The sequence below is a fragment of the Protomyctophum bolini genome (genome assembly GCF_963924005.1).
Source record: "Protomyctophum bolini genome assembly, chromosome: 5".
Lineage (NCBI taxonomy): Eukaryota > Metazoa > Chordata > Actinopteri > Myctophiformes > Myctophidae > Protomyctophum > Protomyctophum bolini.
In genome coordinates this window covers 9,845,880-9,863,489 of record NC_137866.1, presented here as the reverse complement: position 1 = coordinate 9,863,489, position 17,610 = coordinate 9,845,880, and the positions used below count along the sequence as shown (strand labels likewise).

Here is a 17,610-nt window from a genome sequence, read left to right as displayed (position 1 = left end):
GTGGATGATATCTACTGGACAGCTTCAAATGGAATTTGGGAAATTTTGGGACATTTTACTTGGGACAAGTCAATTATTATTATAATTTTTTTCTTCACATTTCCAAGTCTCCAAGAGCATGAGAAGGAAAAACTGGAGAAGCTGTTCTTTGCTGCAGAACGGCTGCCAGATGTTTGCCAAGCTCTGCTGGACCTGCTGCAACGTGTCAGGATCAACAGAGTGGCCACTGTGACCTTGACAAAGGCACAAATATTATTTTTTACAGAGGCTTTTCATCTGGTAGTACACCCTATTGCCATACAACGTGATACTTCTTCTGGACTACAAAATGCATGAAGATCCTGACCAAATTGTTGTTCTGATCTACAATTTGTATTCATCTTACAGATACGATGAAGAACCCTATTGTGACCCCATGCTGCCGCAGCCTAGTTGGCAAGTTGTGCACATACTTGCGTTTTGACTCTCACAGATATGAAATATTAATTGCACGCATCATGTTCTTCAATAAATAAATAATGTGGATTTTGAACTTGTGAACTTTTGAAATCTGATTATGTTTTTTGGTATGCAGGTCAACTGTCATCCACCTGAAGGTGGCCATAGGTGAAATTGATTAAAAGGAAGCCCTTTTTCCATACGACCAGACCATGTCTATAAAATGTATTTCAATTTGTGACTAGTGTCCTCTCCCAGGGATGATATCAAAATAAATCTGTTTATTTTACTGTACTTTAGTTATCTGACATATAGGGGTCAATTTGTGGAGCTACACCCATGCATAAAAGTAGTTTGGTCATAAAAGCACCTATATATTCCCAATCCCTACTTCTATAAGCACTGTTTAGACTTGTGTTTTTTCCCCATCCTATGCAGAACAGGAATTTCACAGGGGCCATGAGGGCCCCTCATTTTGAATTCATGCCCTTCAAAAATAAACTTCTCTGCATACAGTAGGCCTATATTGATAATCTATCCATCTGTCCGTGATTCTATTTCGATGATGGAAGAGGATGTGAATACTGATTCCTGAATAGTATTCATAGGGGGAGGGGACTGGGGAGACGTCCGATATCGCGAGCATTTCTGTGTTCAGGAAATCGCGCGCTCTGGTGTCGTCCTGCAGGATTGTAAAATGGCGCATTGTTGTTTACACTACTAGAACTATATTTCAGTAACGAAGCATTTTAGAGGCAGTTCGCGAAAAGTGCAATTTATAATGTAATGCATACGTCGAGAGGTTCATGCATCTGTGACTGTAACTGCTTTTCGTTTGAGATAGCCTGCCGAAAATATCACATGCTAGCATTGTGGCTAACAGCTAGCTAACATTCTATTTCCCTATTGTTAAGCAGAACAAATCGTGCAAAATGGGATATTTGAAGTTGATAGAGATTGAAAACTTCAAGTCGTATAAGGGACGACAAATCATAGGACCATTTCACAAGTTCACTGCGATCATTGGACCCAATGGATCCGGTATGTTATGCTAGCTATGTTATGGCTCAGCCAACGTAGAAGTTTGCAAGCTGAAGCTATGGCTAACGTAATGCATGCATGTATTGTTGACATCGAACCTGAGTGTGGAATGTACACGCGTTGTATTATGTGTTTGTACGGTTCGACTCGTCTGCAAAAGTGTGCATGATCCAACTCTTGAATTAATTCATGTCACCATTTAGACCATTATTATGTATATTTGTACGTCATTTTCAGATGAATTAAACATGAAGGACCCCAATGGAAACAAGCCATGGTGCTTTCTTATAAATCCTCTTAGCAGACCTTGTATTGAAATTTACTTTCCTGTTAAGTAATCAATTATACCCCTATGTTTAGGGCTTAGGGAACATAGACATATGTAATGTACTATTGAATCCTTTATAGTGGACATTTAACAGTTATAATTTAAATCGGATGTATCTGTTTATTTAGTATCTATGTACTATTGTACTTTAATACTGTTAATCAACAACAAAATAATGCTAGGTTATATTATTCCACTCTTTCTTTAAGCATTGTCAAAGTATGTCAACCCCTTGTCCCGGGGGGTCGTGGAGACAGATTTATTTTTGTGTGCAAACACTAGTCATTTATTATTGGTGGGTTATATTATGTGTAATGCTGTATGTTGTGTTTTAGGCAAGTCCAACCTTATGGACGCCATCAGCTTTGTGCTGGCGGAGAAGACCAGTAACCTGCGTGTGAAGACCCTGAAGGACCTGATCCACGGAGCGCCCGTGGGCAAGCCGGCCGCCAACAGAGCCTTCGTCAGCATGGTGTACCAGGAGGACGACGGCGAGGAGCGCACCTTCACCAGGGTCATCATTGGTAGGTGGAAGCATGGCACCTTCACCAGGGTCATCATTGGTAGGTGGACGCATGGCACCTTCACCAGGGTCATCATTGGTAGGTGGACGCATGGCACCTTCACCAGGGTCATCATTGGTAGGTGGAGGCATGGCACCTTCACCAGGGTCATCATTGGTAGGTGGATGCATGGCACCTTCACCAGGGTCATCATTGGTAGGTGGAGGCATGGCACCTTCACCAGGGTCATCATTGGTAGGTGGATGCATGGCACCTTCACCAGGGTCATCATTGGTAGGTGGAAGCATGGCACCTTCACCAGGGTCATCATTGGTAGGTGGATGCATGGCACCTTCACCAGGGTCATCATTGGTAGGTGCCTGGATGCATGGCGGGGAATCTGGTGACGCTTAGCAGCACAGGGTTTCTCACACTTGAGTTGATGCAAGCCTCAGAATACTTTCATAGTATTTGGAATGTATATCCGTGTCACTTGCACTTTGGGTCTACAGTACATCACGTCTCTTCACCAAAAATAGCCGATCTACAAGCTCGCAATGTGTCATAGTGTGACACGTGATCTTGTACAGCTCACGTTTACATATTTACTTAACCATTAATAAGACATAAGGTGCTATATAGTAACAATGTAATTCAGGGGTGCTGTGGATTAAAACGTTATTTGTGACCTGAGCCAAAAATGTTTGAGAACCACTGCGCTAGCAGCTCGTCTGCAACTACTGTGGTCATTTGCTCAAAGGAGCGATTTTATTTGTAAACGAAACTTGGCTGGGTTTCATAGCTTGTTATATTCTAAATTCTGCATGTGAACCGCTGACGTCTTGAAAAATGCAGCGAGGCAGCTGAACCTTGGATAAGGTGGAGGGATAAGGTGGAGGGACGAGCATCGTGCAAAAGCACATTTTCAAGCATCTTTCATGCATCTTTAATGTGCGTCTGGTGTTTTTCCATCAGGTTCGTCCTCGGAGTACCGTATCAACAGTAAAGTGGTGGGACTCTCTGAGTACAGTGAAGAGCTGGAGAAGCTTGGCATCCTCATCAAAGCGAGGAACTTCCTTGTCTTTCAGGTAAAACTTTGTGCACAACATGTAACACGCCACACACGAAAACAAAACAAAACCGCAACCATTCATTAGGGATGGGCATGAAAAGGCAACCAGTTGAGTAGCAAATGTGGGACAGGTGTAGATGACGTCTAAGCACCAAAAACGTGGCATTGCTGATAAAATTGTTGATCATGAGTGTATGGCGACTATCGGCATAGACTTGTTTAGTCACGAGAGGCTAAATTGGTGGGAAATGTTTACCTGTCAGACTCGCTGCTTGTCTAGAAATCCAAGATCCAGCGTTTTGTTCATTTATTTAAATTAAAAAACTATCCATTTAGCAGCATCATAACAAAGTGCAAAGTGCAAATAGCGTACAGGTAGCATGGCATTTTGCGTTCGTAAAGCAATTCAGTCAACAATGTTGGACTTCTCCCCGTTTACCACCTCTTTCCATTCCTTCCACTGACTTTACTACAGTACCTGACTGACGTAGCACCCAACACCATGTGACCCCAATGTGAATGGCGTGATCATTAAAACCGAGCCGTCTATACCTGTCACCAACAATGAGATTGTGACAATTTATGAGCCCTAGTAGACCCTTATTATTATTATTAGATACCTTATTGAGAACTGTCTAAAAGAAGTACGACAATGAGGTCTATGCACGTCCTTGGATTGACGTGTGACATATTGAATGTCCGACAGAACTGAAATTGGATATAGCATTAGCATCTTGTGTGATTTGTAAGCCCCACTTTTAACCTCTCTTCCACTCTAGGGAGCTGTGGAGTCCATTGCCATGAAGAACCCCAAGGAGCGAACGGCTCTGTTTGAGGAGATCTCCCGTTCCGGGGAGCTGGCCCAGGAGTACGACCGAAGGAAGAAGGAAATGGTGAAAGCTGAGGAGGACACCCAGTTCAATTACCACCGCAAAAAGAACATTGCTGCTGAGAGAAAGGAGGCCAAACAAGAGAAAGAAGAGGTGGGTTGATTTTTTAAAGCATTTGCCTCTCTGGAGTTCATTGAAACTTCCTCTACTTCAATTCATTGCATATTGGTTAAGTATTGCTATTGCGATACCACAATTAACCTTTTGTCACTTTATTATGTTATCACAACAAACATTCAACATCCCCTTTTTCTATCTCTCAAGTTTCTGTCTGTCCATCACTGACATTGACCCAGGTCTGAGGTTTATTATTTAATTATTTGGGTTTTATTTAAACGTTTTACTTACTGGTTGTTGTTTTTTGAGCGGTGCACATCGCTCTTTTAAATGGCTGTGTGTCCCTGTGTCCATCTGTCTGTGCCTACGTCTGTTTGTTTAGAGTAGGACCTACTGACCCCAGCAGCATACTGATTGGGGTCAGGATGGGTCATTACAATCCTTAAGTCAACAACTGCTTGACTCTAACCCTAACCCACACACACACACACACACACACACACACACACACACACACACACACACGCGCGCGCACACAGTAACTATAACAATAAAAGTATACTTGCTCTGCTCAGTTAGCACGGTGCGATTTTTAATTCAATGGGTGACTCTCATAAATATCCATTGTACCTTTCCCCTTGACTTAACATATGCCATATCTCTCAACTCTGGTTTTCTCTTGTCTGTCAGGCGGAGCGCTACCAGCGTCTGAAGGACGACGTGCAGAAGGCCCATGTCCAGATGCAGCTCTTCAAGCTCTACCACAACGAAGCGGAGATCGAGAAGCTGAACAAAGACCTGGCTCACCGCAACAAGGACATCGACAAGGACCGCAGGAAGATGGACCACGTAGAGGAGGAGCTGAAGGAGAAGAAGAAGGAGCTGGGCAGGCTGATGAGGGAACAGCAGACGGTGGAGAAAGAGATCAAGTGAGTGGAGATGATGATGTATTTGTCTCGGTCAGGCTGGGACCAGGATTACCCCAGAGAACAGGATACACAGAAGCATGAGCAGATGTTCGCATCTGGTGTTCTGGTGTTCTACTTTGTATAATCCCTCCCCCTGTTCAGTTTCGATCCAGGTTTCGATTTTGTTTGCAATGTCCGTTTTGCTCGCTCACAGACAGCGGACACTGCGGAGTGCGGACTTCCACAGTCGGTTCTCACCGGAGCACCGGACTTTCTGCTCCCCAACTCTCTCCCGGGGGAAAAGGAAACGGGGCTCAGGGCTGGGGAGTGGACCGATGGGGGATATTAGGCGGAGGGGAGAGGTAGCCGTAGCCTCGGAGACGGTAGCAGTAACGCCATCCGCCACCCATGAACGCTCAGTAACGTGATCCCCTGCCCGGAGGGGAGTTATAAAAGCGGCTTCGCCAGGCCCTTAGCACCACCTCCCGTGCCCCACGATTAGAAAGTAGAAACCCATGAGCGGGGAGGACTTGAGACACTAGACCAGGAAACCTCGCAGCCAATTGTCTTTTTACTTGTTAATTTTTGCATTTAAAATATAGATTCCCTATCGAATCGCCTGATTGCACCATGACCTGACGAAGATGTAACTTAAACATCGAAACGTTGTCACTTTTTACTTGCACCCGGTTATTAAACTAAGGGCCTAAATTGTCTGAGCTGCTGAGTGCCTTCTTGTTCGCATGCACCAACATAGTCCTTGTGTAGTTATTAGTTTGTGCCGTTTCAGTAAGCGTATTATGTTCGCTTTTGTCTGACAGAGGGAGTCATAGACAGTGCAGTGCTTTGGGGTTAGAGCAGCCTCGTCAGTCGGACAGAGCGAGCAGGCTGAGGGGAGGCGGGCAGTGGAAGTTATTTTAAAGCCACTCCTCTTATCCCCTTCCAGAGAGAAAGATTCCGAGCTGAACCAGAAGCGGCCCCAGTACATCAAGGCCAAAGAAAACACCTCGCACAAGATCAAGAAGCTGGAGGCAGCGAAAAAGTCCCAGCAGAACGCCCAGAAGCTGTACAAGAAGCGCAAGGCGGACATGGATGAGCTGGACAAGGAGATGAAGGCAGTGGAGCTGACCAAGCAGGAGTTTGAGGAGCGCATGGAGGAGGAGGCCCAGAGTCAGGGCCAGGACCTCACGCTAGAGGAGAACCAGGTCTGATGTTTGGCCTGCTTGACCAATTATTATCCCTTTTTCTTTTTTTTATCCACGCAAAAACCTTTATTACTGCTACAAAAGTACACAAATATATATGGGTGGCTGGTGTCAACAGATGTTTCCATCTCTCAGTACTTCTGCTTCAGTAAGAAAAACTTTCTCTTTTGTAGGTGGTCTCAGGTTGGCTAGATTGTTCGGTGTGAATGCTCTCATGAAATGGTGTAATGGCACCATCAGAATAGCTAGTTTATTTAAATCTATCTCTCACCACTCTCACCCTCTGTTCCCCCCCCCCATCCTCTATCTGTCCTACAGGTGAAGCAGTACCATCGTCTGAAGGAGGAGGCCAGTAAACGTGCAGCAACCCTGGCCCAGGAGCTGGAGAAGTTTAACCGCGACCAGAAAGCCGATCAGGACCGTCTGGACCTGGAGGAGAGGAAGAAAGTGGAGACAGAGGTATACTTCATCATGATAACAGTTGGAAATTAATTCCAAATGCTGCTGAATTTCCCGTGTGTGTGTGTTTGTGTGTCTGACTGGTGGTTTGGTTTCAAAATGTATCTTTATCTGTTGACCATCCTAATGATGGTTGGTTCAGGCTGTTTGAATATGTATGCTTAATTGCCTATGCAAGTATGATTTTATAACTGTGAGGTACCAGAGAACTGTAGGGGAGGTAAACAGATAAACGGGACGTTTCTGTAACAATGGCTGCGTATAGAGCTGGGCAGTATATTGATATAATATCAATATTGTGATATGACTATGAGACTAGATATCTGGGATTTTGGTTATTGTCTAATTACAGCATGTGAACAATGAACATACTGTGCAAATATGTTTGGTTAAATTTAGCAGGGGGGAAAATGAAACGAGGACCACTAATCTGAGCTTCTTCTGAAGGGAGGCACACTGTCTTAGACTTTGAAAACCCCCGAAATAGATGTTCTCTTGTGTGTTTCACCCTCTAGGCCAAGATCAAACAGAAGATCCGTGAAATTGAAGAAAACCAGAAACGTATTGAAAAGCTTGAAGATTACATCACAACCAGCAGGTGTGTGTGACACTAAAAGGATACAGCTGGTGTTTATCACACTTTGTACCATAAACATAATCCATCATTGTCAAAACAAGGAAAAGTACAAAAAAAAACTATGAAACATATTTTATAATTCCTAAAAGGACACATTGGACTGCAATGTAGTCCTGTAACTACTTCTTCACAGTATCATTTAACATACCGTACTGAAACATTTAGCTGCTTTTTTCACTGGGGCTATATACCAATTATGCGGTTAACTACGTTACTGTGTTTTTGTTCTGCTTTTAACTGTTCTGCTTTTAACTGTTCTGCTTTTAACTTGTACTGTTTTAAGTTTTAACCTGTACGGCGACCTTGAGTGCCTTGAAAGGCGCCTTATAAATAAAATGTATTATTATTATTATTATTATTATTATTATTATTACTATATTTGGATCCGATGTGATTAGCGTCTCATTCCTCACTCCCATTATTCTCTTAATTTTTCTCCTCAGACAATCTCTGGACGAGCAGAAGCGCATGGAGGAAGAGTTGACGGAGGAGGTGGAGCAGGCTAAGAGGAGGATTGACGAGATCAACACGGAGCTCAACCAGGTACTGAACTCACCCTAATCACCCACACATGATAACAGAGTTCAATTAACAATGAGATACGTTTTCCATGGCAAATGTTATATAAATGTGATGGACAAAACGGTACTTTATTTTTATGTGTGTGTTTTGTCTGTAGGTGATGGAGCAACTGGGTGATGCCAGGATTGACAGGCAGGAGAACAGCCGCCAGCAGCGCAAGGCAGAGATCATGGAAAGCATCAAGAGGCTTTACCCTGGCTCTGTGGTAAGACGGCCAACTCCAGTCATCGTTGACGCTTAGTAGTTTGGCCTTGTTTTCCTATGCACCTATAACAGAAAGCCCTTATCCACAGGCATATAATATTGTAAGAACTGGGTTTGCTTCCCTGCTTGGCTAATATGATTTAGTTTCATATGAGCTTGATATAAATTCACTCTGCCCCTCCTCTAACCACCTCTTCCTCCCTGCAGTACGGCCGTCTGATTGATCTCTGCCAGCCCACTCAGAAGAAGTACCAGATCGCTGTGACCAAGGTGCTGGGGAAGAACATGGACGCCATCATTGTTGACTCTGAGAAGACGGGCAGAGACTGTATCCAGTACATCAAGGAACAGAGGGGAGAGCCCGAGACCTTCCTGCCGCTTGACTATCTGGAGGTACTGGTTTGCTGTTCACAATGCAGTGGTGGGACCTTTTTAGACGGCATGTAATTTTAATCCCACAAATGGCATCTGAGAAAATGTACAGATTTAAATGTCTTCTTTGTTATCCCAGGTAAAACCTACAGATGAGAAACTGAGAGAACTGCGTGGAGCCAAGCTTGTGATCGATGTCATCCGCTATGAGCCTCCCCATATCAAGAAGGCCCTGCAGTATGCCTGTGGCAACGCACTGGTCTGTGACAATGTAGAAGATGCTCGTAGGATTGCCTTTGGAGGGCCATACAGACACAAGGTAAACACACGCACACATTCTGACTGGTCAATCTACAAGCCCATAACACATCATCAGGTGACAAGAATTTTAAAATAAATGAAACGCAGTGGAGCTGAGCCTTTGTGTGGACTTCCCTCTTTTTAACATTGTATCTACCGTTTCTCCAGCACCAGCGAGGGACTGGATGTGCGCAACCTACTAGTTTTTAAATCTAATGGCTGTCTGAAATAATATTATGGAAGATGCTCCTTGTTTTCGTCTTACATTCTTTCCTTCCCTGTGACCAGACTGTAGCCCTGGACGGTACACTCTTCCAGAAGTCTGGTGTGATCTCTGGAGGAGCCAGTGACCTGAAAGCCAAGGCCAGGCGCTGGGACGAGAAGGCAGTGGACAAGCTCAAGGATAAGAAGGAGAAACTCACTGAGGAACTCAAGGTAACCTTTCACTCTTAGCTTTAGGCATGTTTGTGGAAGCTTGGGTTTATATAGAATGTGTATATATGTCGTTGACTTAAGTTATAGAATTCTTCTAATTCCCAGCTGTTGCCTTGCCTTTCTCTCTCTAGGAGCAAATGAAGGCCAAGAGGAAAGAGGCTGAGTTGCGTCAGGTGCAGTCTCAGGCCCATGGCCTGCAGATGAGACTGAAATACTCCCAGAGTGATCTGGAGCAGACCAAGACCCGCCACCTGTCCCTCAACATGCAGGTGGGCCACCTTGCAGAGTATTATTGGTCACTTTTGGCTGATTGGGTTAATGTGGAACTTTAAAATAAACAACATTTTGTTTGCATCATGTAGGAGAAGTCCAAGTTGGAGAGTGAGCTCGCCAACTTTGGCCCTCGCATCAACGACATCAAGAGGATCGTCCAGTCCCGTGAGAAGGAGGTCAATGACCTCAGGGACCGCATGAATGTGGTGAGTGAACCTGTCCCTGTCCAGGAACCACTAGACATCTTACTAATGACTTGTATTAATGTTCAATAACTGCAGATATATCGCAAACTCTTGTTCCCACACATGTTCCTGGTCAGGCTCAATGGCCTGGACATCTCTGGTCTCTAGTTTGTGACCCTTAGCTGCCGTGGCTGCCTCTGATTGAGTCCTCAGTTTGGACTTGGACATTTATATGATAAACTAAAGTGTTATATTTAGGGCTAAAAGGGTCCCTAATTTTGTCCATGTGCACAGTATCACTGTGTCCATGTGATTCACTCTTTGTCCCTTCTTACCTGAAACTGGGTTGTCCTTACAACGGTTCCCTGCCCACAGTCAGGTAGTACACTTGGTCTGCATTTGAAATGTCAAATCATCAACCGGATTGAGAATCTAAACGCTCAGCTTTGACATAAACCCTTAAATATGATTAAATATAGTTATGTGCAGAATCTACAGATTGAATAGCACTTAACACAAGCTGTGCCTTTGTGTTGTTCTCCAGGTAGAAGATGAGGTGTTTTTGGAGTTTTGTGTGGAGATTGGCGTGAGGAACATCAGAGAGTTTGAAGAGGAGAAGGTGAAGAGGCAGAATGAGATTGCCAAGAAGCGGTGAGTCCATCCACACTGTGGCTGTTCAGTCTTATTTCTTCACTGAGACTCTCCCACCAGGTTGCAGGCTATGTGAACCATCAGCTAAATGACAAAGACCAAATTACTTGTGTATCATCATGTATGCATTGTAACGCAAAGCATATTTCCCGTTAAAAATGCCAGTCTGGAGTTTGAGACCCAGAAGACCCGTCTGGGCATCCAGGTGGACTATGAGAAGAACCAGTTGAAGGAGGACCAGGAGAAAGTCATGATGTGGGAGCAGACCGTCAAGAAGGATGAGGCCGAGATTGAAAGACTCAAAAAGGTAAATAACCTGGATGTGACACACTCATTCCGGCTTTATGCTCATGATGACATCACAATACCAGTTATGTTCTTGACATTCAAGCTACTCTTTGACAAACACAGACGTGTGGAGTAGGAGACTTATAATCAACCTTGAGTGTATAAAATTTCGCTCTTACTTCATACTGGAGTATTCGTAAATGCCCAGTGCCTTGGTTTTGGACGCCAAGGCATGTTATATTTTGTCTGGCTCCTGTCATCCTTCCTCTCTTCCTGTAGGAGGAGCACAGACACATGAAGATCATCGATGAGACCATGGCCCAGCTTCAGGACCTGAAGAACACACATCTGACCAAGAAGTCTGAGGTCAACGACAAGAACCATGAAATGGAAGAGATCCGCAAGAAACTGGGCGGGGCCAACAAGTCAGTAAACACATGCAGCTGCCTGTATACTTATAATCTGACTGGTGGTGAAATGAATGACCGATTCACGTTAATAAGACAGAAAGTATTAAATAATATTTTTGTATATAATCTGTTTAGTGATGACTCATGTATAAACATGTACGGTATATTTGTAAATTATAACCTTCATTCTACATTTTAGAATGTATGCTTTTGGCGGTAGGGTAAAACATATTTTACATTTGAATTGAGGTTCAGTAAAAGTTTCTTGACATCCAGTCTCATTTGATCATTTATTTGTGTGTGTGTATTCCAGAGAACTGACCCAGCTCCAGAAGGAGGTTACGTCTCATTTGATCATTTATTTGTGTGTGTGTATTCCAGAGAACTGACCCAGCTCCAGAAGGAGTCTCATTTGATCATGTATTTGTGTGTGTGTATTCCAGAGAACTGACCCAGCTCCAGAAGGAGTCTCATTTGATCATGTATTTGTGTGTGTGTATTCCAGAGAACTGACCCAGCTCCAGAAGGAGGTTACGGCCATTGAGACCAAACTGGAGCAAAAACGCAGCGATCGTCACAACTTACTGCAGGCCTGTAAGATGCAGGACATCAAGTTGCCGCTCCGCTCTGGAACCATGGATGACATCAGCCAGGGAGAGGTACAGACAACAGACTTTTATATTGATAGTACCCATGGATATATAGTTAGTCTATACTGTATGTATGCACATGCAAACACCATGGGTATATAGAGTTAGTGTATATGCACACGCAAACACACACATCCCTACATGATTATTCGTTATTTATCGTCGCTGTCCGGCGACAATCTCCATTATGTCAAGCTATAGTAGTGAAAATTGCAGATCTACAAGCTCACGTCACGACGCATCTCGATGGGTTTTGAGCTTGTAGATCTGCTATTTTCAGTATTCCCCCCCCCCCCCCCCCCCAAAAAAAAATCCCATTTCCTGAAATTATTGGACATAATGAGGTTTCCACCTGACAGTCACGTTGTTGTGTCCTTCCAGGGCTCCCAGGCGGAAGAGTCCAGCAGCAGTCACAGTAAGAGTGATAAGAGTGAGAGGGCATCCAGCACTGTGCTGGCTAAAGAGGCCCTCATAGAGATCGACTACAGCAACCTGTCTGAGGACCTCAAGGTAAGCAAGGCCACACAACACATGCTCCACCTAAGCATCCGTGTCCTTGTTCACCAATATCGGAATAATCACTAATCCTTGTCGGATATTATGATTGTTGTTTAGTTACCACTTTATTCAAGTTACCACTAGGATAAAGGCCATATGTTTATGGTTAACTTATAAGTGGTGAAGGAGTGCTAAAACCGTTTGCTCGACATGAATGCCTGACTGGCCCAAAATGTGAAACTGAGACCAAAAGTTGAATGTGTTTGAACCTTTATGCAAAACTGACACAAATGTAAAGTGTGCCACAAGAGAGGATTGTACCATACAACAGGCGTCTTGTTTCTAGAGACACTTCTCAGTGTTATTGCCCCCCCCCCCCCTCCTGCACGGCTGTTTGTGAACTGTCTCTCTCTGGACAGGATGCACTGGCAGAGGACGAGATCAAAGCCGAGATGAACACGCTGCAGCAGCGTCTGAATGAGCAACAGAGCATCCTGCAGAGGATCAGTGCACCCAACATGAAAGCCATGGAGAAACTGGAGAGCGTCAGGGACAAGTTCCAAGAGACCAGTGATGGTGAGACCATGGGAGCTAGAGAACAGATTAATGATGGGATAGAGGGCGGTAGGGGTTGGGATCCGGAACCAGTTTAACGCACTGTTGGTCATAGTTGGTGTGTGTACTTCATGTCTGCTATACAATCCCTCCCCAACCCGTCCTTGTCCAATAGGCACGTTAGCAGCGAGGAGAATAAATCAGGCATCACTGTGCTTCTTTGGAGGGAGGGAGATATATTTTGTTGGCCGACTGTATGTGTCTGTATGCTCCAGTGAAATTGTGCGGCTTGAGAAAGATTAGTTAATTTGTGTTGGATAAGGGCTTATTGGTGGGTTTTCCGCTAGATATTAAGGACTGTTTAGGGTGTGTTTTAGCAGGGGTTTCGCCTGGAAGGCTCACTCACTTTTGAAAGTTGAACGTGAGAAAGTGACTTCACACACGGCAGAAATGAACGCGTTCACATTGACGTTCATCAGGCACAAATACAGTACGTTCAGTTCACGTTCAGCCCGAAATAGGAACGCTTTCGTGAACTATCGTTCTTTGAACGTGTTCGGGTACAACACTGGATTTCTCCATATAAATAATCGTTCATTTCAGTAGCAAGAGCATCAAAATGTCTTCTAAATCTAGTCTACCAGGCCTGCAGTAGGCCATGCACTGGACACATTTTCATGACATTATTTAAATAAACTAGAAATATGATAAAATGACAGGGAGAAATCAACTTTTAAAGATTACCCGACAGGAGTTTTCATGTTGCATGGTAAGAGTACTGTAGTATTAATGCCATCGCCTGGGTGGGTCAGGTGTGTAACTTTCCTGACTTAAAGCCGTGTATATGTTCAACAACACAGCCATGCAAAATAACATTGACAGCTATGAGGTGGCGAAAGCTTGACCTGCATAGTTAGCAACAGTTGCTAAACTATTTGAATTGGCATTGGACAATCGCTTTTTGGGGTGGGGTTTAGCTAAGGGCTAATTGCAATACTCTCTTTTTTTAATTTCAAGGATCATCATAACTCAGACAGAGTCTACAAATGAAACTCTGAGACTGTACAAATACAACAGTTTGTACAGTTTCAGACCTGTAAAGGGTAAATTTTTGTTTTTTTTAAATGGGTAATCTCACCGAGACTCGAGTTCTCATTCTGAAGAGAGACCAGGTCTCTTTTATAATTATATAGTTATATACAGTGCCTAACTGAAGTTAGTGCCTAGTTTTCCTCATGAAGTCTGATCCTCTCTGTCTCTCAGAGTTCGAGGCCGCCCGTAAGAGAGCCAAGAAAGCCAAACAGGCTTTTGAGCAGATCAAGAAGGAGAGGTTTGACCGTTTCAACGCCTGCTTCGAATCCGTAGCCACCAACATTGATGAGATCTACAAGGCCCTCTCACGCAATAGCAGTGCTCAGGTAGGCACCCCAATAAAGTACAGATATTCAGTTACACAATGCTACTATGCATTGCATAGACTTGAGGTTGCAACCAAGCAAATTAGAGAAGAAAAAAAAACTTTACATTTCTTACATTGACCAAGGAAAGAGGGATTCAATTTTTAAATGTAACCTGATGATCCCTATATCAACAGTTAATTCCCCAATTATTTCCACTAGTTGCTTGTAGTGGAACTTTTTAGACGTGTCTGTCCACATCCCATAGGCTTTCCTGGGCCCAGAGAACCCTGAGGAGCCTTACCTGGATGGCATCAACTACAACTGTGTGGCTCCAGGGAAACGATTCAGACCCATGGACAACCTGTCTGGAGGAGAGAAGACAGTAGCCGCTCTGGCCCTGCTGTTTGCTATCCACAGGTAGAGGAAGGAAGTGTTAATACATATTTACATTTATTCTTATTATTCATTAATCGTAATCGAGGTCGTTTTAAAGCGTCATATTGATTTTAAGTCCTATATTTTGCAGCCCTAGTTATCATTTACTGAAGTCATGGATATTTATTATTTACTTGAATTGTGAGACACTTACAATGATCACTGTGTTTAGTTTTGCTGTCATTTGTTCATCTTGTGTTTAGTTACAAACCAGCTCCCTTCTTTGTTCTGGATGAGATTGATGCGGCTCTGGACAACACCAACATTGGCAAGGTTAGTGTACGAGTAGAGATTCTCATTCTGTTGAGACTTGACCGTTTCTAAATGCTCCTGCAATCACACTTAGAAATGTGACTGAATATTTCACTCTCTATCCTTTCTAGGTTGCCAATTACATCAAGGACCAGTCTGTACAGAACTTCCAGGCCATTGTCATCTCTCTCAAGGAGGAGTTCTACACCAAGGCAGATTCACTCATTGGAGTCTACCCGGAGGTGTGTCTTGCTTGTCATTTGTGCTATATAAGATGTCAAATATGTAATATTTCATTGCTGTCGGGCAGAAACTTTGTATCCATATTTCAAATAATTTTCATATATTTTTAATTATGCCCTACTTTATATGGCATTAATGTGTCACACAAAAGTACTAAAAATGGCTAACCTACAAGCTCATAACACTAACATGAGCTTAAGATCTGCTATTTTTGAAAGATTTCATAAGTGAAGTCTGCCTGTGGATTTGATCAAACTATTACCAATAAAAAGTAATAAGACGAGCGTGTGACTAAATAACTACATTGGATCATGTCCAGATTCTCCACCTGACAACAACAATACATAAAATAATTATATATGTTATACCCCAAGTCATTTTCGGAGTAAGGTCTGGAAACGAAGATCAGTTAGTTTTGAACATCATTAAAAACAACCAGTATGTATGATGTTATGTGGGACCTAACAAACCCACAACAAACTGACTGACCTTTGCAATGTTTTTATGAACAATGCTGATTTCCAAACATTCCTGTTTATTTTTTAAGTTGTAAAGTTTCCTTCTCCTCTATTCACAGCAAGGGGACTGTGTCATCAGCAAAGTTCTCACCTTCGACCTCTCCCAGTATCCTGACGCTAACCCTAACCCCAACGAATAGGACAGCCACCCCCCACCCCCACAACACTGTCAAGTGGACTGTCAAGTTGCTTATTCTGTAGTCACAGTTTTATCTATCTTTTAGCTCCTCCTAGATGTTTGCGATCATGGTTTTTAATGTTCTGGCTATGTTAGTTTAGTGAATTTTGAGTGATTTTTCAGAAAGGGGCGAATTCATAATGTTCTTTTTAGACTGCCACATGTACATTTTCATTTAAGGATCCAGTTCATTTCTAAATTTGTCCATGAAAGGAAAAACATTCTTTTTGAAAACGTTTGTACTTATGTTCTTTTTAGCTGTAACTTCTAAAGCCTTCAGACTGTCCTCTGTTGTGTGTTGTAAAGGATCTATTGGACATTTTTCACTTGCGTTACTTTTTACCCTTTTCTTTTTTAAAGCTATATCAAGAAGAATGTCCTAGCAGTAAGGTGGACACATTCCCATTGTTGATCACGTCAAACCCCAAGTCAACTTAAACCGTAGACTTCTGGGAAAAGGCATTAGACAAACACCATTGTAAGACGGTGGAAATTAAATAAAAATGAAATTAAGACAAAGCAATATGAATTATGTCCTTACTGTGAGAAGTCATCAGATATGGTCCAAAACTTCTCGATATATGGGTCCGAATGGTCTGTGTTGGTCCGAATGGTCTGTGTTACATGTCTATTCATTTGTATTGATTTCAGTAAATAAATGAATTATTTTACCTCTTTGAATTTGATTGTCTTTTCTCAGCCATTGGAATATCTGATTACCTTTCTGTGCATGTGTGTGAGACATGCATTAACCATCTCAGGGGGTCGCCAAATTATTTTGGAGTGGCCCCATATGGACATTTAAGAGTTTGCATAGTACCCATACAGGTCCATCCCATGTAATTAGAATATTTTGTTATATAACCGTATCAGTAATATATATCCGTAATATAATTCAAAAAGTGAAACTTTTATATATTCTCAATTCATTGTGCATAAAGTATTTAAAACTTTTTTTGTTTTAATCTTGATTATGGCGTACAGCTCATGAAAATCAAAAATTCCTATCCCAATGAATTAGAATATTTTACAAGACCACTAAAAAAACGTTTTTTTTAAACAAGAAATGTCGACCATCTGAAAAGTATATTAATGTATGGAGTTAATACTCGGTCTGGGCTACTTTTGAACAAATAATTTCATCAATGGGTGTGGCATGGAGGTGATCAGCCAGTGGCACTTACTAACAATTATGTAGATGAAATTAGCCTCCTGATATTGTTAATACAATATTGCAAACTGCCAGGAGCGGTATGGATTCACAGTTCACAGCATCTGAAACAAATGTGATTGTGAAGCAAGCGTGTCTGCCATCTGGCGGACTAGTGCAACAAAGTGCCCCTGTAAAAAAACGAAAGCCCCCCCCCCATTTTTGAGGGGCCTATAGGTTTAATGTTTGTCTTTAGTTCATTGTTTGTTTAATAAATGACAATGAAGGGAAAACTTATGTCATAATGTAACTCATTACATCATATTGTCTCTTAATTGTTAATGGCATTTATGTTTGTTTTGGCACTGTTTGTTTTACATCACCATTACATCAACATCACCTAATCAACATGAGTTAGACTTTAATATATTAGTGCCCCTCACTTCACACGGGTGTGATTTTTCATATTGCACACATTTTCCATTTTGTTATT

At 42.7% G+C, this 17,610-nt stretch overlaps 1 protein-coding gene across 1 annotated transcript; it reads left to right on the top strand.

Moving 5' to 3' along the window:
• The first annotated feature begins 1,113 nt into the window (after nt 1-1,113).
• Nucleotides 1,114-16,638, top strand: LOC308315893 (structural maintenance of chromosomes protein 1A). Its single transcript, XM_080764147.1, has 26 exons — nt 1,114-1,479; nt 2,143-2,331; nt 3,286-3,398; nt 4,162-4,365; nt 5,020-5,258; nt 6,184-6,442; nt 6,761-6,901; nt 7,417-7,499; nt 7,982-8,081; nt 8,218-8,325; nt 8,532-8,717; nt 8,836-9,015; nt 9,285-9,431; nt 9,563-9,700; nt 9,794-9,910; nt 10,434-10,540; nt 10,706-10,847; nt 11,108-11,253; nt 11,744-11,897; nt 12,270-12,398; nt 12,806-12,962; nt 14,205-14,359; nt 14,607-14,758; nt 14,980-15,049; nt 15,160-15,270; nt 15,849-16,638. The coding sequence occupies exons 1-26, from the start codon at nt 1,371-1,373 to the stop codon at nt 15,927-15,929; spliced, it is 3,717 nt and encodes a 1,238-aa protein (XP_080620273.1). The 5' UTR covers nt 1,114-1,370; the 3' UTR covers nt 15,930-16,638.
• The last annotated feature ends 972 nt before the right edge of the window (nt 16,639-17,610 follow it).